Source organism: Podarcis melisellensis (assembly GCF_964234715.1).
Source record: "Podarcis melisellensis genome assembly, chromosome: 13".
NCBI classification, from domain to species: Eukaryota; Metazoa; Chordata; class Lepidosauria; order Squamata; family Lacertidae; genus Podarcis; species Podarcis melisellensis.
In genome coordinates, this window is record NC_138545.1 from 5,002,680 (window position 1) to 5,026,874 (window position 24,195).

The following is a 24,195-nucleotide window of genomic DNA, read 5'->3' on the forward strand; positions in this document are numbered from 1 at the left end:
TTTTTAGTTGATAGCTGATTTTCCTTTTTTTGAACGCTCTTTAACTTTTTTTACTGGTCGTTTTATTGATCTGTTCTCTTCGTGAACTGCTTTACAACCAGGTGGTTCGGAAATTTTGCCAAATAAGTAAATAATGACACTCAGGGAGACTTCGGCTCCCAGGCCTGTCCTTGGAGCTGTGGTTCAGCCCCAGGGTGCATTCAATGAAGTACGAATCAGGGAGTCTATAAGCATGTGCAGAGTTCAGTCCCCCTCCCTCCACTCCTGCATCTGGCCTTGAGCACTGACAAGCCTGGCTTGTGTCGGGGCTGACCTCTCTTTTACACACCTAGGAAGGTGCTTTTTTACAAAACCGGGCCATTGCTCAGTGTAGCTCAGGAATGCCTACACTGGCTGGCAGCAGCGGCACTTCAGGGTTTCAGAAAAGGGACATGCCCAGCCCTCCCTGGATATGCCATGGGCGGGGGATTGGAATTGAACCCGGGCCCTTCTGTATGGAAAGCAGCTGTTCTCCCGCTCAGCCACTACACCAGCCTTTGTCCCCTTACTTGATTTAGCTCTGATTCTGGCATTGCGGGAGTAGGACTAATGACCAATTCGTCTTGCTTGTTTCCCATACTCTGTGCATTAGTATAGAGACAAATGAGACAGATGGAGGTTTTTCAGCAGAGGTTGGATGGCCAGCTGTCATAGATACTTTATCACTACTACTACTAGTAGTATACCCCCCTATACCCATAGATCTCAGGGCAGTTCACAACATAATTGACATTCCTGCATTACAGGGCGTTGGACTAGATGACCCTTGAGGTCCCTCCCAACATTCTGACCTTTCTCTCCCCTCCTGCCTCTGCCCAGGTGCTCTGCCAGTGTCGGCCAGCCTCAGCTGCCCCCGCACCTGCCGCCCAACCATGGCTCTAACATGGGGCAACACAACAAGGGCTACTTCCCCCCGGGGTAAGTGCTCCCAGAGGGCATTTTGCCAACATCAGCAGCTACGGGAGGGACTGTGGTGGCACATTCTTCCAGCTCCCAGCCCCCAACCCTGTACATTGGGGGGGGGGAGCTTGAACGGGGTGTGTGTGTGTCCAGACCCTGAGCACCGTACTTTCTGGACGCAAGGCCTCAGGCTACCCCAAAGCTATTTCCCCAAGCTTTCCCCCTATTCCTCGAGAGTCTTGGTTGCTGGTGCTGTGCTGCTGTGAACTTCACTCCCATGGCACCAAGAAGTCAGTTTTCCCAGAATCCCCCTCTCTAAACCCCGGCCCCCAGGACTGGGGTCCCCAACCTGCTGGTATCTAGACGTTTCAGAGCACAGTCTTACCTTGGTTCTCAAACACCTTGGTACTCGGACGTTTTGGCTCCCAGACGCCGAAAACCCGGAAGTAAGTGTTCCAGTTTTTGGACGTTTTTTGGAAGCCAAACGTCCGATGCGGCTTCCGATTGGCTGCAGGAAGCTCCTGCAGCCAATCGTAAGCCGCACCTTGGTTCTCGAACGGTTTCAGGAGTCGAACGGATTCCCGGAACGGATCACGTTTGGCAACCAAGGTTCCACTGTACTGTTTAGGGATGTTTTTGATGTTTGATGTTTTATCGTGTTTTTAATCTTCAGTTGGGAGCTGCCCAGAGTGGCTTGGGAAACCCAGCCAGATGGGAGGGGTATAAATAACTAAATTATTATTATTATTATTATTATTATTATTATTATTATTATTATTATTTTATTATTGCCACCACCAACCCTCTGCTGGCTGGGGCTGATGGGAGCGGGAGTCCAAAGGATCTGGAGGCCCCAGGCTAGGAAAGACCTTACCAGGGGCCCCAGCGTCATAGCTGTCAACTGCCCCTTATTTGGCAGTAAAGGCCCTTATCCCAGCGCTGTGTCCCACTGCTGTCCCTTATTGATGATGTCCCTTAAATTTCCCGGGTTTCAAAGGAAGCAGCTCCTTTCCCTCCCTCCCTGCCGGCCAGGGAGGAGGGAGGCTCCAGCTGTGTTGCTTGGCTGCGTTGCTCACCCAATAAGGAGTCTGAGAACGACTGGGGGGTGGAGCTTGCATGCCTTGTGCCCATCAAATCGGCCGCGTTGCCTGGGGACTCGCCTTTGCTCAGCGCTTCCCAGCGGAGAGGGGACGGTGGTTTTCCTTGCTGCATCCCCTTTGCCGGGTTGCTGTGCTGTGGGAATCACCGCTTGAGGCCTCGTTTGGCAGCTGGTTGACTAAAATCCCACATTTTAGCTGCTGATTCCTTATTTTTGAGGCTGCTCATTCCTTATTTTCAAGGCTGCTGGTCCCTTATTTTCAAATCTGTAAGTTGACAGCTATGCCCAGCGTTCCTTACTGCCTCTGCCCATCGCTGACGCTCTCCCCTTCCCCAGGAACCTGGCCCCGCGGCCCCTGCACGGGAAGCTGGAGGCTATCCACGGCTGCGTCCAGGCCCTGCTCCGAGATCCAGGGCAGCCTCAGCTCTGGGAGCAGCTGGGTGAGATCTACGAGTCGGAGCAAGATTGCGAGGAGGCCGTGCGCTGCTACCAGAATGCCACCCGGTACCCGCGAGACTACGATTACGGGAGCTACGGAGAGATGCATGCTCGGATCGGACGACTGCAGCAGGTAGGGAAATAAATATAATACTCAATTTCGGCCCCCATCGGCCTCCTTGCATAGAGGAATGACAGGACTGATGCACCCCATTTCGTTTCGTATTTAATTTGCACACCGCCTTTCTACATTGCGGCATGCAAGGCAGTTTGCAAGCCGTTGAAGCGACAAAATATCTTCTCCTTCTTCTGCGATCCGTCGTAGCCTAGTAAGATTGTCTCCCATGAACACGGTCTTAACAGTGAGTCCGTGAGTGACTGTGGAGGCCAATTCTGGACCCACACGTCCTTCCACAGTGGGGACATCGGTTTCCGGGTAGGAGCTGATCACGGTGTGGATTTGCCATCGTGCCTTCCTCTTAGCACGTTTCTCCCTTGCATCCTGAGTTCGAGTGTCTTCAAAGCCCACGACACCTTTGGTAAAGGCTGTTCTCCAACTGGAGCGCTCGCAGGCCAGTGTTTCCCAGTTGTCGACCAAAATGTGTGCCACAAAGCTCACAAAGACCTAGAACAATGCAAATAAGCCCTGATAAAATAGTAGTAGTAGTAATAATAATAATAATAATAATAATAATAGAACAACAACTTGATAATAAACAGCTTAGGGACGCGGGTGGCGCTGTGGGTTAAACCACAGAGCCTAGGACTTGCCGATCAGAAGGTCGGCGGTTCGAATCCCCGCCACAGGGTGAGCTCCCGTTGCTCGGTCCCTGCTCCTGCCCACCTAGCAGTCCGAAAGCACGTTAAAGTGCAAGTAGATAAATAGGTACCACTCCAGCGGGAAGGTAAACGGCATTTCCGTGCACTGTTCTGGTTCGCTTAGTCATGCTGGCCATATGTCTGCGGACAAACGCTGGCTCCCTTGGCCAATAAAGCGAGATGAGCGCCGCAACCCCAGCGTCGGTCACGACTGGACCTAATGGTCAGGGGTGCCTTTACCTTTACCTTTAATAAACAGCTTGCATGAAATTAAAGTACTAGGTAATTCAATAGTCTGTTTATAACATTGGGCAATAAAATTAGCAAATTATCAGCAGACGTAGTGGAAATTCACTCCCAGTGAATCATTGGTAGGAAATATTCCATAAAAGTAACAGGAGAATCACCATACATGGAAATACTGCAATCAGTAGAAGGTTGAACTGGGCAACTGAGTCCCCTGGCTTATGAAATTACAAAATGCACTAGCGTAACTGATTCCCTGGTGCAAATCTTTGGTATTTCTCTATCCTATTCTGAATCTGTAATATTTAATATAATAATAATAATAATAATAATAATAATAATAATAATAATAATAATAATAAAATTATTTATACCCCGCCCTCCCCAGCAAAGACCGGGCTCAGGGCAGCTAACAACCAATAATAAAAACAAGTTGATTGAAATACAACTTAAAAAACAAGATTAAAATACAAAATTAAAGCATTAAAATTAAAATGCAGCCTCATCACAGGGGGAGAAAGGAAAAAAGAAAGAGGGGGAGGGAATCAAACTGATTCCAAGCCAAAGGCCCGGCGGAACAACTCTGTCTTACAGGCCCTGCGGAAAGAAATCAGATCCCACAAGGCCCTGGTCTCATGAGGCAGAGCGTTCCACCAGGCCGGGGCCAGTGCTGAGAAGGCCCTGCCTCTGGTTGAGGCTAATCTGACTTCCTTAGGGCCCGGGACCTCTAGGGTGTTGCTATATATGGGCTTTAAGGTCCTCCATGGGGCATTACTATTTATTTTATTGCCTCCATGTCTCACCTTTTTTTTTTTTAACCAAGGAGCTCAAGGTGGGCATGCCCATTCTTCTTCCTATCTCCATTAATCCCCTGTGAGGTAGGTTAGGCTGACAGACAGTGATCGGCCTCCAAATTCACCCCCAGGAGATTTTCTTGGCCTAGTGAGGATTTGAACCCTGGCCTCTCTTCTGGGGGGTTAGTCTGACACCCTAACCACTACCATTTCATTCGTTACAAGCACTTTATGTGGGAATTGGGCCTTCTGGCGGTTCCCTCACTGCGAGAAGCCAAGTTACAGGGAACCAGGCAGAGGGCCTTCTCGGTGGTGGCGCCTGCCCTGTGGAACTCCCTCCCACCAGATGTCAAAGAGAAAAATAACTACCAAACTTTTAGAAGACATCTGAAGGCAGCCCTCTTTAGGGAAGCTTTTAATGTTTAATAGGTTATTGTATTTTAGTGTTTTGTTGTTTGCCGCCCAGAGTGGCTGGGGAAACCCAGCCAGATGGGCGGGGTATAAATAAATTATTATTATTATTATTATTATTATTATTATTATTATTATTATTAACGCTTGGAATTAATTTTGATTGTTTCCTGTATGATTTCTTGCACACATCCGTCGCTTTAACTGGTTTTATTTGCTTTATAACTGTACGTTTCGGCTCTCCCCGTGACTTTTTCCAGGCTCAGCTGTGGAACTATCACTCGGGGTCGTCTCACCACCGACCGAAAGCATTGCCCCCCCTGCAACAAGTCTGGAACCTCCTGCACCTTGAGGTGAGTTGTGGCCAATGAGGGACTCTCACCTGTCCCCCCCCCCCCAAAATTCTCCTCTCTGCCTCTCCTCAGCATCTCTGACTGCTCTGCCCCTCATTCTCGAGGGCAAACCAGTGATGCTGTGGATATCGGTGGACGGTGACTCCTGTCGCTGGCACCGTTTGACGTTCTGAATTTAACAGTGTGTGTCTCTTCTGTTGCAGCAAGAGTAATAACTTCATGCTGCATTTTATTGTCGCATTTAACCTTGTTTTTAAAGTTGTATTTCAATCAACTTGTTTTTATTATTGGTTGTTAGCCGCCCTGAGCCCGGCTTCAGCTGGGGAGGGCGGGGGATATAAATAAAATTTATTATTATTATTATTATTATTATTATTACTTCAAAAGCCTGAAAATGGGCTGGGACCAAGTTACATGAAGGGGCTGTCTTGCCCCCGTGCAAACCTGCCCCTGGCATTGAGATCCGCCTCAGAGGTTCTGATTATTATTATTATTATTATTATTATTATTATACCACCCTTCATCCGTAGAACTCAGGGCCGCGCACAGTACAGTGGTGCCCCGCAAGACGAATGCCTCGCAAGACGGAAAACCCGCTAGACGAAAGGGTTTTCCGTTTTGGAGGCGCTTCGCAAAACGAATTTCCCTATGGGGTTGCTTCGCAAGACGAAAAAATCTTGCGTCCCCCCGCGGTTTCCCCCCGCTTTTTTCGCCCTTTTCCTAAGCCGATAAGCCGCTTATCAGCTGTTCCGCTGATAAGCCGCTTAACAGCTGATCGCTAGAAGCCGCTAGACAGCTGTAGCGCTAATCCGCTAAGCTGTCAATGGGCTTGCTTCGCAAGACGAAAAAACCGCTAGATGAAGAGAATCGCGGAACGGATTCTTTTCGTCTAGCGAGGCACCACTGTATAAAAATATAAGGTAAAAAGCACAAAATGTATGATAAAAACAAGAACAAGCGGATAACCCCATCTCCCACAACACATTTTGAAGGTTATCAAATGTTAAATCAGCCCAAAAGGCCGCATTGAATAGGAACGTTTTCACTGGGCAACTAAAGTTGTGTGATTCATTCTGCACCGTTCAAGATTTCTTTCACCTTTTTGAATTTTACAGATTATGGTATTCCCCACCCCCACCCACCCACATTAAAAGAAAAAAAAACAAATCTTTATATAAGGTGAAATACATGAAGCGTCACTTACCTTGTTTGCTTTCTGTAGAAACCTCAAAATGTTGGGGGATGTGGATTCAGGGTGATAGGCTGTTTTAATTCATTGGCATAAATAAGATAACAGAGCGTGGATTGGGTCACTTTCCCCTCCTGTCACATCTTTGGAATAATCTGAGCTAATCTGTCACAAACAACTTGGAACCTGCTTATTTTTATCGCAAAAGACTTATATATCACTTAATTGTAGAAAAAAAGAAAAACTTCTAGGCGATTTATCAAGAAAATAAAAAAACAAAATTTTCAGTAAAAATAGAAAAAACCAACTACAGTGGTACCTCGGGTTAAGTACTTAATTTGTTCCGGAGGTCCGTTCTTAACCTGAAACTGTTCTTAAACTGAAGCACCACTTTAGCTAATGGGGCCTCCCGCTGCTGCCGTGCCGCCGGAGCACGATTTCTGTTCTCATTCTGAAGCAAAGTTCTTAACCTGAAGCACTATTTCTGGGTTAGTGGAGTCTGTAACCTGAAGCGTATGTAACCTGAGGTACCACTGTATTTGAAAACTTCAGATGATGAAATAAGCAATAAACTAAGAACAAATCAAAACAAATCAACAGCTCCACCGTTCTCTCGTTCCCCATTTCACCATCGTTGAGCTAATTTTGGGGGAACAACTTGGAAGCCTCGTTATCACTTCCTGTACTCGCCAGAGCCAGGGGGAGCTGGTGGGGAGTTTTGTTGAAGCCACTGCCAAACCTTCAGTGGCTGTGGATCACCTCCTGCCTCTTTCAAATAGAATCACGAGATTGTCGAGTTGGAAGGGACCCCAAGGGACATCTAGTCCTACCCGCTCAAGTACAGGAATTTTTTGCCCAACGTGGGGCTCGAACCCAGAACCCAGAGATTTAAGGCCCTCATGCTTTACCGACTGAGCTGCCCCTGTTGCCGCCTTCGCGTTTAACGAAAATAACCCTTTGCAAATCCCTCTTTGCTACCCGATTCTCCCCAAATTTCCAGAAGAGGAACTTCTCTGCCAAGCGCAACCCTCAGCTGAAGAGGCCTGGGCCGCCCATGGAGCCCCCCGTGGTCCAGCCAATCGCCCCAGTCCAGCACCCGCCACACCCGGGGCACGGGGAGGACATGCCAGCCCCTATGAAGAGGCGAAGGAGCACCAGTCCTGACCAGGTACAGGGGGTGGGAACTCTGGGTGCAAAAGGGACCACCATAAACCAGACCCACCGCCACGCTCCCGCCGCTTTGCTTGCTTGCGCCGTGGGGCCAGCCCAGATCCTGCCCCAAGCCCGCTCTCTCGCTTGGCACTGGCCTGGCTGCCTTCGCTTCGCTGCCCTGGCTGTTGCGAGACGCCCCGGCGCCACTCGCAGGGCTCGCTGCTCGACGCTTTGCTCTGGGGGTGGGTGTAGTGATTTAATTGCAGGAAGATGTTGACGCTTTGTTGCATGAGCCATTGGGGGGGTGCTGTTTGAAATTTCCCGGGGCGGCGGGGGGACACTTCCCTGCCCCATTTTGGTTGGCAGCTCAGGTTTATTTCTCCGTACGAAGGCGGGATTTGGGGAAGGGGTTTGCCTCTTGATCTTGGGCGCTGTGACCATCTCCCCCCCATTTCTCTCTCCTTCCCCCTCTGCTTTTTCTGTCTCGCTGTCTCTCCCCCCCACTCCTCTCTCCCCGCCCCCTGCAAATCTCCACTCCTGGCGCACGCAGAATGGTAACGGGGTGTGCCAGCACCCTCCCGGTCTCCTTGGCAACCCCCACTACCAGCTGCCCAAGCCGGGACTATGGAACCCCCTCCACGGAGACTCATGGGGGCAGGAGCGCAAGAACGTCGCTGCCCCAGAGAGACAAGTAAGGCTGCCCCCCCCCATCCCTGCATCCACCCCCTGCCCATGGACATCGGCCTGGCCTCTTTCACCACCGGGCAGGCGGAAACGCCCACCCCCTGGTCAAAAGTCTGGCTGCCCTCGTTATACCCTCATAGCAAACCTTTGCGATCATTAATGTCATTTAGTTCTTATCAGATAACTGGTGGCGTCAATTAGAGGGGCAATTGACCCTCCCAGGCGCTCTTTTGCCATCCTTGCTTTTGTATTCATAGGCAATGTCAATATTTTGGGCATTTCCATGTCCTAGAATCAGCTGCCTTTAAATTAAAAAAACAACCCACAAGTTTCTAGCTCTCGTGATTTTCCCTTGCAGAAGGAGGGGAGGGTAGGCTGGCTGGCTGGCTTGCTTGCTTGCTTGAGGGGCTTCAACACTTTGCTGTGCCTGCTCCATTCCCCCTCGCGGCGCTCTCAAATTCAGATCTGTCTGGGTTTCGGTTGCATGGGGGTGGGCGGCCCTGGGAAGTGGGTAGTGTGGGGTAGGGTATCACCTTAGCTGTTCCCACCCACCTCAGAGGTGTGCCCTCAACTCTGCCTACAGTTCATGCGGAAACGCAAGAGTCTGAATGGTTACGTATCGGAAGGAAAAATTGGCCGTTCCCAAACTGGTGCCACCTATCAGTCCCTAGCCAGTGTGGCTGTTTTGAACTATAATTCCCATCAGCCCTCAGCCAATATGGCTGTTTTGAACTATAATTCCCATCAGTCCTCAGCAGTATGACTATTTGGACTACAATTCCCATCAGTCCTCAGCCAGTATGGCCATTTTGGACTACAATTCCCATCAGTCCTCAGCCAGTATGACCATTTGGACTACAATTCCCATCAGTCCTCAGCCAGTATGACCGTTTGGACTACAATTCCCATCAGTCCTCAGACAGTATGACCGTTTTGGACTACAATTCCCATCAGTCCTCAGCCAATATGGCCGTTTTGGACTACAATTCCCATCAGTCCTCAGCCAATATGGCCGTTTTGGACTACAATTCCCATCAGTCCTCAGCCAATATGGCCGTTTTGGACTACAATTTCCATCAGTCCTCAGCCAGAATGGCCGTCTTGGACTACAATTCCCATCAGTCCTCGGCCACTATGGCTGTTTTGGACTACAATTCCCATCAGTCCTCAGTCAGTATGGCCGTTTTGGACTACAATTCCCTTTTTAAAAAAAATAATTTTTATTAATTTTTCAACACAAATATACAGTCTTACCGAAATTTCCACAAATTTGACTCTGTTTGGACTTCCTTCAGCTTCTCTGACAATCATCCATATTTACCTCTCAGTTACGCATTTCTTCCTATTTATATTGCCGTTAAACTTCCCTCCCACTTCTGTTTCTTTTTAACAATATATCTCAACTTTCACAGTGCTTCTTGAAACCCCACTAGCCTTGTTTGCACATCACATATACTTTTCAGATATTCAACAAATTTCCCCCAGTCCTCGATGAACTTTTGGTCTCGAAGATATCTAATTTTCCCGGTTAGCCTGTCCAATTCTGCATAGTCCGTCAGTTTCAATCTCATTCTTCTATCATTGGTATTTCCTCTTGTTTCCATTTCTGGGCCAGTTTTGGACTACAATTCCCATCAGTCCTCAGACAGTATGGCCATCTTGTTTTTTTCATTTATAAGATATTTATTAAAATTTTCAATATCAATACAGTAAAAAGAAAATCAAAAAGAAAAAAGAAAAATATAACAAAAATACAAAACAGAAAATACTTAAAAACACACAAAATTTCAATAACTTATTTTTCATTAACTTATTTCCCAGACCTCCTCGTACCTCCCTTTTTTGTATTCCAATTCAATTGTTAGTTCAGCAAATCCTTATCAATATTTTTTTTAACCTACTTCTAAACCTTTTTTCCGTATTCTCTTATAACATTACAGCTGAAAACCACTTAATTTCTATCCGACATCATTCTAACATTCATTAATTTTATAATATTTCTGTATGTAGTTTTTAAATTTCTTCCAATCTTCTTCCGCTGGCTCTTCTCCCTGGTCTCGGATTCTGCCGGCGCCTCAGCCAGTATGGCCATCTTGGACTACAATTCCCATCAGTCCTCAGCCAGTATGGCCATCTTGGACTACAATTCCCATCAGTCCTCAGCCAATATGGCCATCTTGGACTACAATTCCCATCAGTCCTCAGCCAGTATGGCCATCTTGGACTACAATTCCCATCAGTCCTCAGCCAGTATGGCCATCTTGGACTACAATTCCCATCAGTCCTCAGCCAATATGGCCATCTTGGACTACAATTCCCATCAGTCCTCAGCCAGTATGGCCATCTTGGACTACAATTCCCATCAGTCCTCAGCCAGAATGGCCGTTTTGGACTACAATTCCCATCAGTCCTCAGCCAGTATGGCCATCTTGGACTACAATTCCCATCAGTCCTCAGCCAATATGGCCATCTTGGACTACAATTCCCATCAGTCCTCAGCCAGAATGGCCGTTTTGGACTACAATTCCCATCAGTCCTCAGCCAGTATGGCCATCTTGGACTACAATTCCCATCAGTCCTCAGCCAGTACGGCCATTTTAGACTCCAACTCCCATCAGCCCCAGGGTGTACTGGCTGGGACTCAATCTAAAGGGCACCATGTTGAGAAAGGCTGATTTATGCATTATGTGAAGAACACCTGCGTTTCACAAAGTTGGGTGTTTCCCCCCCCAGTTTTGGGTCCCCTGTCCTGACTTTCCTTGTCTCCCCCCTGTTCTCTTTAGGAGCAGAGGAACTCGGTGGCCCACCCCTTCCCCTACCCCTGCCCCGCCTACGGCTCCCACCCGCCCCCTCACCGCCTGCCGGCCATGGCCCCCAGCCCCCGCACCCCTCCAGCAGCACACCGGCCCCCTCTCGACAGCCATGGCTGCCTGGCCCGGCCCAACGGAAGTGACCTTAGAGACGGCAGAGCCCCCCGGGTGCGGTCAGACTCCACTGCCACACCAGCAGCAACTGCCGCCTGCGTGCCTTACGTCCCGCGCCCAAACCCCGGAGGAGGAACCACCACCACCAGCAAGACCACCTCGCGGGGGCCACCGAACCCTGACTGCCTTGTGAGTGGGGGCGCGGGCGAGGGGGGCTCTCGCGGGGGTCCGGGAATCGGAGCAAGCGTCGCAAGGCCTCGGGCGCCGGCTCCCAAAACCGCCGATCGGTTTCGCCCACTTTTGTCGCATCAATTAAAACAGCCCCAATTGCATTTTGAACAAACACGCAATTGGTTGTTGCCGTTTTGGATTTTATTATTGTTTCATGAAATTTAGGCCGCGCTCTGTCGTAAGGAAAGGAATACCTCAAGGCGGTTTACAAAAAGGATAAAGCGGGGGGGGGGGGAATCGCGACACTAGTAATAACTCAGTTGGCAGAGCGTGAGGCCATTGGGGTCATGCGTTCGAATCCCACGTTGGGCAAAAGATTTGGGATTTGGACCAGATGACCCTCATTGTCCCCCTTCTGGTTCTGTGATTCTGAGGCATACAAAAGTTAAAATGCTAGAACAGATTAAAATTGCCTCATCTTTCTAATCACCCAGGTAGGCTTTTCTAAACAGGGACAAGGTGCCTGCTTGCTATCAATAGGCAGGGAGTTCCGAAGTTTCATATGTGCTTCGGCACTAAGCAACCAGGTTCTTATAAACACGGAACGGGGTTTATGTGGCAACAGTTCTGCCGATCGAAGTGGCAAAGTGGGGAAAGGCAGTTTCATAGGAAAAACGGTCGCCTGTTGTTAAGGGTTGTATATACTGATAGTAACACCTTGAACTTTGCCCGGCAGCAAATTGGCAACGGGTGCAGATCCCTGATCTTGGGTGACATATGCTGATGAGGCCTCCCTCCTGTCAGCAGTTGCTCTGCAGCTTCCGGATCAAGGGCAGCCCCACAGAGAGGGGGCTGCACCATTTTATTGCGGCAACAGCTGTTCTGAATAGTGCTTTCTATAGGGTAGGGGTCGCCGAGGATGAGTCTAGGGCATAGCTGTCAACTGTCCCTTATTTGGCGGGAAACTCCCTTATCCCAGCACTGTGTCCCGCTGCCGTCCCTTATTGACGATGTCCCTTAAATTTCCCGGGTTTCATGCTGGCGCCATTGTCCTGGCGCAAGGAGTTCCATTGGCCCTTCCTCCCCCGAGAGGGGGGGGAGAGAGAGTCGCCCACGCCGCCCGCAGGCCCAGAGGCAGCAGCGGTGGTGGCAGCTGAGGAGGCAGCCTGAGGGAGGAGGAAGAGGAGGGAATGGGGAGGGACGCAGAAGGGCGGCGCTTCAGCGCCTGTGGCGGCGCCGCTGTAGCATCTGTCAATCCTACCAGTGTATGTACTCTTTACAACAGCAAAATCCCTTATTTTGGCTGCTGATCCCTTATTTTTGAGGCTGCTGGTCCCTTATTTTCAAATCTGTAAGTTGACAGCTATGGTCTAGGGCAGTGTTCCCCAACCTTGGGTCTCCAGCTGTTTTCGGACTGCAATTCCCATCCTCCCTGACCACTGTTCTTGTTAGCAAGGGATGATGGGAGTTGTAGTCCAAAAACAGCTGGAGACCCAAGGTTGGGGAACACTGGTCTAGGGCACAAAGCGTACCTGAGCAGAAAGGCGGGACCCTGAGTCTGACGGGCAAGCGGCATGTGAAGAAGCCTGTTCTCTCGCAGGGTGAAGTTGGGAGTCTTAGGCCTGGGAGGTGGGGAGGACGATCCCTTCTGATTGGCTCTTCCTTCTGTCCACCCCGCAGGGTTCCGACCATTACCAAACGCCGGCATTGGAGCCATCCAGTCCCGCCCAGGAGAACGGGGGCCGCAAAGCACCCTTGCAGCAGTCGCAGCAGCAGCAGCCGCCACCCCGGCCGGCTCCTTGCCTTGCCCCTCGCAACCTGCCCTGCTCTCGCATGCCTCCTCCTCCGCCCATCGCCAGGGGGCCTCCACCAGCAGTTGCACGGCCACCCACAGCTCCGCAGTGCCCGCCGCCCCCACCCCCTCTGCCCCCGCCTCCTCCGCCAGCACCCCCCTTGCCCTGGCTGAAGGGCCCGGCGTTCGGCAGCAAAGGAGGGGAAGCGAAAGCCAGCAGCGATCCCCTGGGGGATATTCTCTTCGGGTGCGGGGAGCCACAGGGGGACACTTCCCCTCTCGGGGCATGCGACTCGGGGCGCAGCTTCCAGGATTCCAACGCCAGCAGCCAGAAAGGGCCCTTCTCGCTCCCCGGAGAAGGGGCTGAGGAGAAGGCCAGCCCCCAAAGATCAGCCAGCCCCGAACCCACCCCGGCAGCCGCTGACTACTGGATGCCAGAGAGCACCCAGGAGGAGAAGGGCTCCGGCGGCGCCAGGGCCTCGGCCCCGGAGAGCCCCACGATTACCTCAGGAACCTTCGGGTCCCCGGAGAGCCCCCCTCAGCCAACAACGCTGCCCCCGCCGCCCCCGCCACTGCCCCGGGCCTCCTATCCAAAGACGCCGGAGCCCTCGGCAGCGCCCCCCGCGACGGAGTCCCAGCACGAAAGGCTCTTTGGCTTCACCAGCCCCCAGCTGGAGGACCAGTTTGAGGAGCCTCCCGAGTTTTCCAAGATCCTGCCGGACGGCCTGGCGAATATCATGAAGATGCTGGACGAATCGATCCTGCGCGGGGAGGAGGAGCGCGAGGAGAGCTTTCCACCGCCCCCGCCTCCTGCCCCGTTGCTTCCCAGCCCCCCGCCTTTGGCCAGACCAAAGCCCCCCGCCCCGTCCAACGCCTCCTTCGACTACCCCAAGCCACCGGGGCAGGACCCGCCGGAGCCGCCCTGCCTGTACCGCTACGGCAAGCGGGACCCGGAGGAGCGGCCCCAGGCGGCTGCCGCCACCGCCGGCGGGGTGGGCAAGTTCCCCCACCACAGCACGGCCTCCCTGCTGAAGTCGTTGGCCAACATGCTGGAAGGGCAGAAGCACTCCTACCGACCCAAGCCGCTGACCCCCCCAGGTGCTAAGATCGCTTCTCCGGCCGGTGCCAGCCCGGGGTCCGCGCCCCACTTCTCTACCTCAAGCCAAGGGTGGGCCGCGGGAGCGATGGGGGAGCAGGCGGCCAGCTCTCCGCCCCCTCCACCCGCCCCCCGGCCCATCAAGACGGAGTCAGAGGTGCTGGAGGAAATCAGCCGGGCCTGCGAGACCTTGGTGGAGCGAGCGGAGAGGGAAAAGAGCCCTGCTTCTCCGGCCACGCCGCCCCCCCTCCCGCCCCCTCCTGCTCCCCTTTCCTCTCCCGTGACGCTGCTGCCCCCGCCACCCCCTCCTCCGGCTCCTGCCCAGCGCCCCAAGGACGAGTCCCGGAAGCGGGACCGGGAGCACCGGAGGCACCGCCGTTCCAGCAAGGACGGCTCTCGGCGGCACCGGGAAGGCAAGGCCCACAAAGAGAAGAACCGTCAGATCCTGGGCAGCCTCGACGTCCAGAGCTCGGAGAGCCAGGCACGGGAGAACGGGGCCAAGCCGCCCCCGCCTCCCCCGGCCACCCCGCAGCCCGAACGCCGGCCGCCCCCCGGCAAGAAGGAGGAAGGGGCCGTTGGCACCGGCTCCACGGTGGTGTGCTCGGCCGACCTGCTGAAGCTGCGCTCGTTCACGGAAGGGCCGCCCAAGGAGCTGAAGATCCGGCTGATCAAGGTGGAGAGCGGAGACAAGGAGACGTTCATCGCCTCCGAGGTGGAGGAGCGCAGGGTCCCCCTGGGCGAGCTCACCATCAACCATTCGGCGGCCGAAGTGGTGCGGGCCAGCAAGTGAGTGGCTGCCTTGTTATTTTGTTTATTAAATCTGCATGCCGCTCTCCATCCGTAGATCTCGGGTCAGTTCACAACGTTAAATCGCAATGTAAAAACCACAAAATGTATAGCAGAAAGATTATTATTATTATTATTATTATTATTATTATTATTATTATTATTTATACACCGCCCTCCCCAGCCAAGGCCGGGCTCAGGGCGGCTAACAAGCAATAATAAGAACAACTTGAATGAATACGGCTTAAAAACAAAATTAAAATACAACATTAAAATATTGAAACATTGAAATATTAAAATGTAGCCTCATCGCAGGAGGAGAAAAGGAAAGAAAACAGAAAGAGGGGGAGGGAATTAAATTGGCTCCAAGCCAAAGGCCAGGCGGAACTACTCTTACAGGCCATGCGGAAAGAAATCAGATCCTGCAGGGCCCTGGTCTCATGAGGCAGAGCGTTCCACCAGGCCGGAGCCAGTGTTGAAAAGGCCCTGGCTCTGGTTGAGGCTAATCTGACTTCCTTAGTGCCTGGGATCTCTAGGGTGTTGCTATTTATGGACCTGGAGGCTCTCCATGGGGCATACCGGGAGAGGTGGTCCCGTAGGTACGAGGGTCCAAGGCCGTGAAGGGCTTTAAAGGTCAAAACCAGCACCTTAAATCTGACCCGATACTCCACCGGGAGCCAGTGCAGCTGGTAAAGCACTGGGTGAATATGCTCCCATGGCAGAGACCCTGTGAGGAGCCTTGCTGCAGCATTCTGCACTCGCTGGAGTTTCTGGGACAGCTTCAAGGGCAGCCCCGCGTAGAGCGAATTACGGTAGTCAAGCCTGGAGGTGACCGTCACATGGATCACTGTGAACAACAAACCAATAATCCCTGCTCCCTCTTTACGTTCTGCTCCTGGTATCAAAGCACAGTGCATCGGCGCACTGCTCTGGGGTGTGTCTTGCAGGCTTTTCCGAAATCTCTCGCTCGTGAGCTCCCTAGGCTTTCCATGTGCTGAGAACGCCTTGCCTCCAAACCGAGGCGGAGAACTTGGAAGCTCTTTTCCTGCCAGATGACCCAACCGAATCTGGCACGAAAAGAGGTGGTTTTGAACTACAACATTAGCCAACAGCAGCCAGTAGGGAATGATGGGAGCTGTTGTCTGGCATCACCCGGAAGGCTGTAGCTTCCTAGCCACCCAGCTTGAATGAGCACACTTGGACAACGCTGTGGTCTAAACCACGGAGCCCCTTGGGCTTGCCGATCAGAAGGTCGGCGGTTCGAATCCCCGCAACGGGGTGAGCTCCCGTTGCTCAGTCCCTGCTCCTGCCAACCTAGCAGTTCGAAAGCACACCAGTGCAAGTAGATAAATAGGTACCACTCCGGCGGGAAGGTAAACGGCGTTTCCGTGCACTCTGGTTTCTATCATGGTGTCCCGTTGCGCCAGAAGCGGTTTAGTCATGCTGGCCGCATGACCCGGAAAGCTGTCTGTGGACACATGCCGGGTCCCTCAGCCTGAATGTGAGATGAGCGCCACAACCCCATAGTCACCTTTGACTGGACTTAATGGTCCAGGGGTCCTTTACCTTTACTGTTTTTTACTTGGGCAGCCAGGAGGGGCTGGATTTTCTGAGTCCCACACGGCCTGGAATCTCTCTTATTCTATTCTGCATTTTTAAAAAAAAAAAAAATTAAAAATTGGGCAGAATTCTGCCTGAGCTGCATTGATTCCCCATTGTTTGGAACCTTACATAGTTGCCGCTTGCTAGCTTCCAAAATTATTTAAGGCAGGGCCCACATGCTTGGCACAGATGAGGACTAGAAACTTGTTCCTTATTTAAAAGCGAAGCACCTGGGTTGCAAGATGCGCCTGACTCTTTTTCCCCCCTTGCCGTTTTTCCTGTGACGTGGTAGCGTGCCGAATTTTGATGCTGGGAAAAGGCCTCCTCTGGTGTGTTTTGCCCCCTTCCTTTTGGGAATGGCCTCTTGCGGTTTCATCCTCAAACTTGCAAAGGTTGTGTGCTCAATTCCGGGACCCTGTGGCCGGGGAAAAGATGCCCAGTGGGGTTTGGGAGGTGGGGTGTGTGGCAGGGTTGAGTGGCAGGGGGCATTCAGAAAAGGAATGGGTTTGGGTGGATGTGGGTCAAGCCAGGCATGGCATAGAGGTACACAGGGAGCGTCCCCCTAAAGCAGCGGTTCTCAACCTGTGGGCCCCAGATGTTGTTGGACTACAACTCCCATCATCCCTGAGCTAGGGGTGATGGGAGTTGTAGTTCAACAACATCTGGGGACCCACAGGTTGAGAAAGGCTGTCCTAAAGCATGGGTAGGCAAACTAAGGCCCTGGGAGCCGGAGCCGGCCCAATCGCCTTCTCAATCCGGCCCACGGACGGTCCAGGAATCAGCGTGTTTTTACATGAGTAGAATATGTCCTTTTATTTAAAATGCATCTCTGGGTTATTTGTGGGGCACAGGAATTCGTTCATTCCCCCCCAAATATAGTCTGGCCCCCCACAAGGTCTGACAGACAGTGGACCGGCCCCCTGCTGAAAAAGTTTGCTGACCCCTGCCCTAAAGTGTCAGACCATTGGCCTACTCTGACTGGCACCAGTGGCTCTCCCCGGGTTCAGGCAGGGCAGCCCTCACCAGAGACACCACCGGGGATTATAATTTTTATTATTTCTTCCATTTATATGCCGCCCCTTATCCAAAGATCCCAGGGCAGTGCGCAACAGCAGGAACGTAATTCATGCAGCGTAATAACAACAACACAACACACGGCATGTTAATAAAATAATCATAGTAACAGTGCCTCTCCCACATTGAACAACAGGCCGTAGATTTAATATCTGAAGGCCTGGGTAAAGGGGAACGTTTTTGTCTGGTGCCTAAAGCCCTGTACAGTGGTACCTCGGGTTAAGTACTTAATTCATTCCAGAGGTCCGTTCTTAACCTGAAACTGTTCTTAACCTGAAGCACCCCTTTAGCTAACGGGGCCTCCTGCTGCCGCCACGTGATTTCTGTTCTCACCCTGAAGCAAAGTTCTTAACCTGAGGTACTATTTCTGGCTAAGGGACGCGGGTGGCGCTGTGGGTTAAACCACAGAGCCTAGGACTTGCCGATCAGAAGGTTGGCAGTTCAAATCCCCGCGACGGGGTGAGCTCCCGTTGCTCAGTCCCTGCTCCTGCCAACCTGGCAGTTCGAAAGCGCGTCAAAGTGCAAGTAGATAAACGGCATTTCCATGCGTTGCTCTGGTTCGCCAGAAGCGGCTTAGTCATGCTGGCCACATGATCTGGAAGCTGTACACCAGCTCCCTCAGCCAGTAAAGCGAGATGAGCGCCACAACCCCAGAGTCGGTCACGACTGGACCTAATGGTCAGGGGCCCCTTTACTAGTTCTGGGTTAGCGGAGTCTGTTACCTGAAGCGTATGTAACCCAAGGTACCTCATACCTCGGGTCACGAACGCTGCGGGTTGCGCATTTTTGGGTTGCAGACTGTGCTGAACCCGGAAGTACCAGAATGGGTTACTTCCGGGTTTCGGTGCATGCGCAGAAGCGCAAAATGACGTCACGTGCACGCACAGACACAGCGCTTCAGGCTGAGAACGCTGCAAGTTGCAAATGTGCCTCCTGCACGGATCACATTTGCAACCCGAGGTATGACTGTAATGCCGGTGCTAGGTGAGCCTCTCTGGGCCGTGGAGCCATTGCAGAAAAGGCCCTGTTTTTGTGTTGCCACCCTCTGGACCTCTCGTGCAGGGCGCACTCAAAGAAGGGGCTCGGATGATGATCTCAGGGTCCAGGTCGGTCCGTATGGGTCCTTGCAGTATTGCGGTCCTGAGCCATGCCAGGTTTTACAATACCAGCACTTTGAATTGGGCCCGGAAACTTAATCGGCAGCCGGGCCAGGATTGCACCTGGAATTTTCCGCCTGCAAGGCAGACGCTCTGCCAACTAGGCTGCGGCCCTGCCCCTAAGACACCTGGAAGACCTGTTCCTTTAAACCTGCCCTGCCCCTGAGCACTTGCAAATAGCACACCTGGTGCGCATCAGAGGGGGGAGCGGCGCTCAGCGTCCCCATTCCTGCCTCCTCCCTCTGTTTCCCGCACCCCTCCGCTTCTCCCACGCTGGACTCGGTTGCCGGGGGTGGGGGTCTTTGGAGAAAGGGCCGGGTGCAGACTGAATGAGCAAACCAATTTGCAGCATGGCTCGAGAGCTCGCAAGCCCTTTCGGTTGTGCGCACACCTCTCTCAAAACTCTCAGCAGCGTGGTTTGGAGCGAAGGTGGTTGCAGATATCTGCATCACAAATGGGAGGGGTGTATTGTGTCTCGGGGGCAGAGGGAGCCCTATGGGAGACTGGAGGAGGAGGGAGGAGGGAGGAGTAAGTCAGCCCTGATAACGGAGGCAGCTGTGCGGAATGGAGGGTGTCGGAGCGCGGTGCGTGCCGGACGGCTTCCCCGAAAAGTTCTGCTCCCGGAGGGCTTGGTCTGTCTCTGCTTCTCCCCCCCCCCAAAAAAAGTAGCTCCGCTCCTCTTTGCAAACTCCCGGGGCAGGCTTGGGGGCAAAGGTCAGCCCAGATAAGGGACTTGGCAGCCGGAGGGAGGCAAGGAGGCCTTGGGGTTCGAAGCGGAGGAAAGGGAAGACTCTGAGTGGGACGCAGGGCCCCACAGAACGGGGGCCACAAGCCACCCCTCCCCTGCCCCAGTGGGCATGGGTTGCCCCTTCCCACGTCCCCTCCAGCAGGAGAAACTTTGCCAGATAGGTAAACGCAATATGGTGCCCTCTAAGCCCAACGTGGCTGCGGGGTGGGGTGGGGAGTCTCTGGTTTGAGGCCGCCGCTTTGCACGTGCTCTAGGGCACCCTTCTCGCCAAGGGGTGCCACTGAGTGGCCTTGACTAATTTGTGGGGTCTCTGCAGGGGAGCATCAAGTGGGAATAGAATCGCGCCAGGCTGTTAAAAGCAGCCACCGCGTCAGAGTGTCAGGTTTTTCTGGGGAACCTTTCCCAGGCTCAAGGGCCACAGGCCCAGTGATGGATGCACTCCAGTGAGGGGAGGGCACTAGAGTTTTTTGGGGGGCAGGAAGATAGGTCTGGAGTGGAGGCAACAGGTTTTGTGGCAGAGTTTTATGTTTCCAGTGCTGCGAACTTCTTTGATACATGCACATATATTTACAATTACACTGCTAGCACCAGTATTTTTATAAAATAGAATGGATAAATGTGATGGGCTTGCTAACTGCTTGAATTCACGAGGCCTCCTGGGATGGTTCACGGGGAAAGGGCTGATCCACCAGTAAGGCGTGTCATTTTAGAGGGGAGTTTTTCGGAAATTTCTTCAGTGAGGGGTCTTTTTGGAGTCTGAGGATTTTAAACTTACTATTATTTCTGGGGTTGGGCAACATTTAGCTTGCTAAGTGTACATTTGATGAAGAAGTACGTAAACTGCTTTCGGGAAACCGAAGAATTTTCATTTTATCTTCTGAAAATGCCTAATAATAATAACAATATATAATATAACTGCAAGTACTTGGCGATCATTTTTAATTATTTTCTGCAGTTTTACTGGCCAAGCAAAACTAAATCATATTAATCTAACCAATATATCTTTTGAATTCCCAAGTCACGTGGCAACTTTTTTGCAACCCTCATTTTTGGAATTTGAAAGGCAGACTGAAGGAGCTGTTGCCCCTTGAGGCTGCCCACAGACTCTCCACTGCCCCCTTTCTCTGGGCAGTTTGGGGGTTTGGGCTGGGTTTTCATCAGTATGCAGATGACACCCAGCTCTGCCTCTCTTTCAAATCAGAACCAGTGAGGGCAGTGAAGGTCCTGTGTGAGTGTCTGGAGGCGGTTGGAGGATGGATGGCGGCTAACAGATTGAGGTTGAATCCTGACAAGACAGAAGTACTATTTTGGGGGACAGGGGGCGGGCTGGTGTGGAGGACTCCCTGGTCCTGAATGGGGCAACTGTGCCCCCGAAGGACCAGGTGTGCAGCCTGGGAGTCATTTTGGACTCACAGCTGTCCATGGAGGCGCAGGTCAGTTCTGTGTCGAGGGCAGCTGTCTACCAGCTCCATCTGGTACGCAGGATGAGACCCTCCCTGCCCGCAGACTGTCTCGCTAGAGTGGTGCATGCTCTGGTTATCTCCTGCTTGGCTACTGCAATGCGCTCTACGTGGGGCTCCCTTTGAAGGTGACCCGGAAACTGCAATTAATCCAGAATGTGGCAGCCAGACTGGTGACTGGGAGCGGCCGCCGGGACCACATAACACCGGTCCTGAGAGATCTGCATTGGCTCCCAGTACATTTCCGAGCACAATTCAAAGTGTTGGTGCTGACCTTTAAAGCCCTAAACAGCCTCAGTCCAGTATACCTGAAGGAGCGTCTCCACCCCCATCGTCCAGCCCAGACACTTAGGTCCAGCTCCGAGGGCCTTCTGGCGGTTCCCTACTTGCGAGAAGTGAGGTTACAGGGAACCAGGCAGAGGGCCTTCTTGGTGGTGGCGCCCGCTCTGTGGAACGCCCTCCCATCAGATGTCAAGGAAATAAACAACTATCTGACTTTTAGAAGGCATCTGAAGGCAGCCCTGTTTAGGGAAGTTTTTAATGTTTGATGTTTTATCATTTTTAAAATATTCTGTTGGGAGCCACCCAGAGTAGCTGGGGAAACCCAGCCAGATGGGCGGGGTATAAATAAATTATTATTATAAATAAATTATTATTATTATTATTATTATTATTATTATTATTACTACTACTACTACTACTACTGACTCTCCTGTTTCCCTCATCCTTCTTCCAGGCACGCCAAGGTGAAAGGGAAGTTCAAGGAGTCTTACTTGCTGCCCAGCCACTCGGTCAAACCTCAGATCAACGTGGACGAAAAGCTCCCGCGGGAAAAGCTCAACCCCCCGACCCCCAGCATATACGTGAGTCCCAGTTTTGCGGGGTGACGGGGAGAGGGCAAAGGGAGCGTTTTGTTGGGCCTCTCTGAGATGGATTGACTGGGGGGGGGGCGTTGATAAATGGTGCTGCACCAGCACTGGGTTCAAATTCATGACGACGTACAAGCAACATCACAAGGTTCTAGCCCTCATGGCTGCAGAGGGGAGTTAACCTGGTAAAATTCCAGGAGGTCCGAGAGAGCCGGACACGGCTTTCCTACAGCCGGCGGAAGCTGCACTGGAGCAGCAAGGAGCGCCTTGCTGCAATTCCAGCTGCAGAATCCGCCCCTCTGTGGTGCGATTCCCTGGAGCGCATGGGGGCAATGCCCCCTGCATCCACTGACACCCCCCACCGACCTAGGGGGGATCGAAGGGTGCTTCCAGAGTGGCTGGGTCACCCAGCCCAGGGAGTGGGGCTGAGTGGAGACTGGGGAGGACTGGGGCATGTCAGCCACGAAGGAGGGGCTATGCTTGTTGATCTGTGTTCCCCCTCCCCAATTTCCCCCCAAACAGACATGCTCATTCTACTCCCATCCCACACTCCTTAACCACCTCCTGTTTTTGACTTTTGTTTTGTTTTTAATTACTGTGCAATTGTACCTTGGTTCTCAAGCGTAATCCGTTCCGGAAGTCCGTTCCAAAACCAAAGCGTTCCAAAACCAAGGCGCACTTTCCCATAGAAAGTAATGCAAAACGGATCAATCCGTTCCAGACTTTTAAAAACAACCCCTAAAGCAGCAACGGAACATGAATTTTACTCTCTAATGAGACCGTTGATCCATAAAATGAAAGCAGTAAACAGTACTGCAGTCACACAATCAATCAATCAATCAATCAGTAGCTGAACTGGGTTCCACACGGTCACAAAAAAAAGAGCCGCAGAAACAAAAATGTAAAATAAATGACAAAAACAGACAGACCTCAGTGTAACACTCAAAACGGAAGTGTGGCACTCAAAATGGAGCACGTTCGGCTTCCGAAAAAGGTTCGCAAACTGGAACACTTCCTTCCGGGTTTGCATTGTTTGGGTTCCAAAGTGTTTGAGAACCAAGGTACCTCTGTACTCTTGATTATTCTTTTTCCTCCTTTTCGCAATGCTTCCAAGGTTACTTTCTCCACGTCAAAGGCAGCTGTTGGCCGTTAGAGATAAATAAATATCGCCCTTCCCCACATAATGAGCTCATCACCAACTTCTCTGTTAGGCCATTAAGTAAATGCATTTGTTTACTTAATAAACAAGTGAGCCATATTCTTAATCTTGCTAGGACAGCATCCACCTTTAGAAAACGCTATTGCCTCCTCTTTCTAAACAGCTCTGATCTTTCTCTTTTAAGATGGCCCTTTGACCATAGCAGTGTGTACCCCATAGAGGACCGGCCTTTTAAATTAAACTTTTAAGGCCGTTCTGCAAGCTCCTTCCTAGTGCCTGCCTATCTTATCTGTCGATCGATAGATCAGTCAACTGTTCTGCCTGCCCATTAAGTTGCCTGCATCCCAGAGTCTGTGTCCAGAGAGGAAATCTCGCCCCCTTTCTCTCCCTTTAATTCCCTAAGGCCTAAGGGGTGTGGCAGTCCCTTTGGGAAACCTTGTCCTCTGCCCTCTCTTCGTTCTGCCAGTGGGATCCACCTCCTGGCTCAATGGCTCCCTGTTCCTTCTTGTCCCTAGATAGGGAGGGAGATAAGGCACCTGGATTATTTTCCCTTGCCTTGACCCTTCGCTGGAAGCAGCCACACACATCCACTGCAACGCCTTTCCTCTCACCGTTGGCTAATTGAAACCTCGGTGCCTTCAGTCCTCTTTCCCGGCCCTATCGTTTGTCCGGGAGATGAAGCTGCCTCAGGCAGCAAAATGCCTTGAGCTGGTCCTGCCTCGTGCAGGTGGGATCTTGCTTAGAGTGTATGAGGAGCAGACTGCGACGTGGGCTTTGCTCAGTGCTACAGTGGTACCTCGGGTAACGTAATTTTGGGTTGCGAACCCGGCAAGCCCGGAAGTGTATACTTCCGGGTTTTGCCGTGCATGTATGCGCAGATGCGCTCTATCGCACCGCGATAGGATTCGGGGTAAGTACGGACCCCTGGGATGAATTAAGTTCGTATCCAGGGGGTCCATTGTATATCGCTAGTGAAACCGCCACCGCTCCTGAGTCCCTCTGCTAGCAACATCCACTGGATGTTTAAATATTGTATTTATAAATGGGGTATCAGGGTTTTTAGGGGGCTAACCAGGTTAGGATAGCAGGCTTGTTGGTTTTTGAATGTCTTAGTAGATTTTTCAATTACCTTGTTCTCTATGGGACAATTAAATATTGTATTTAAAAATGGGGTATCAGAGTTTTTAGGGGGCTAACCAGGTTGGGATAGCTGGGGTAGCAGGCTTGTTGGTT

At 51.9% G+C, this 24,195-nt stretch overlaps 1 protein-coding gene across 9 annotated transcripts in view; it reads left to right on the forward strand.

Moving 5' to 3' along the window:
• The window catches only part of KDM6B (lysine demethylase 6B), a 99,405-nt gene that overhangs the window by 52,624 nt on the left and 22,586 nt on the right, over nt 1-24,195 (forward strand). For 7 of the 9 annotated variants that reach the window (XM_081886670.1, XM_081886669.1, XM_081886675.1 and 4 more), the window contains 8 exons: nt 859-957; nt 2,375-2,609; nt 5,007-5,099; nt 7,289-7,456; nt 7,991-8,131; nt 10,908-11,237; nt 12,900-14,893; nt 21,671-21,797. In XM_081886670.1, the coding sequence (XP_081742796.1) occupies nt 859-957; nt 2,375-2,609; nt 5,007-5,099; nt 7,289-7,456; nt 7,991-8,131; nt 10,908-11,237; nt 12,900-14,893; nt 21,671-21,797 (3,187 nt within the window). The remainder of the gene's footprint in view (nt 1-858; nt 958-2,374; nt 2,610-5,006; nt 5,100-7,288; nt 7,457-7,990; nt 8,132-10,907; nt 11,238-12,899; nt 14,894-21,670; nt 21,798-24,195) is intronic. The other 2 variants (XM_081886677.1, XM_081886676.1) reach the window with 2 other exon arrangements.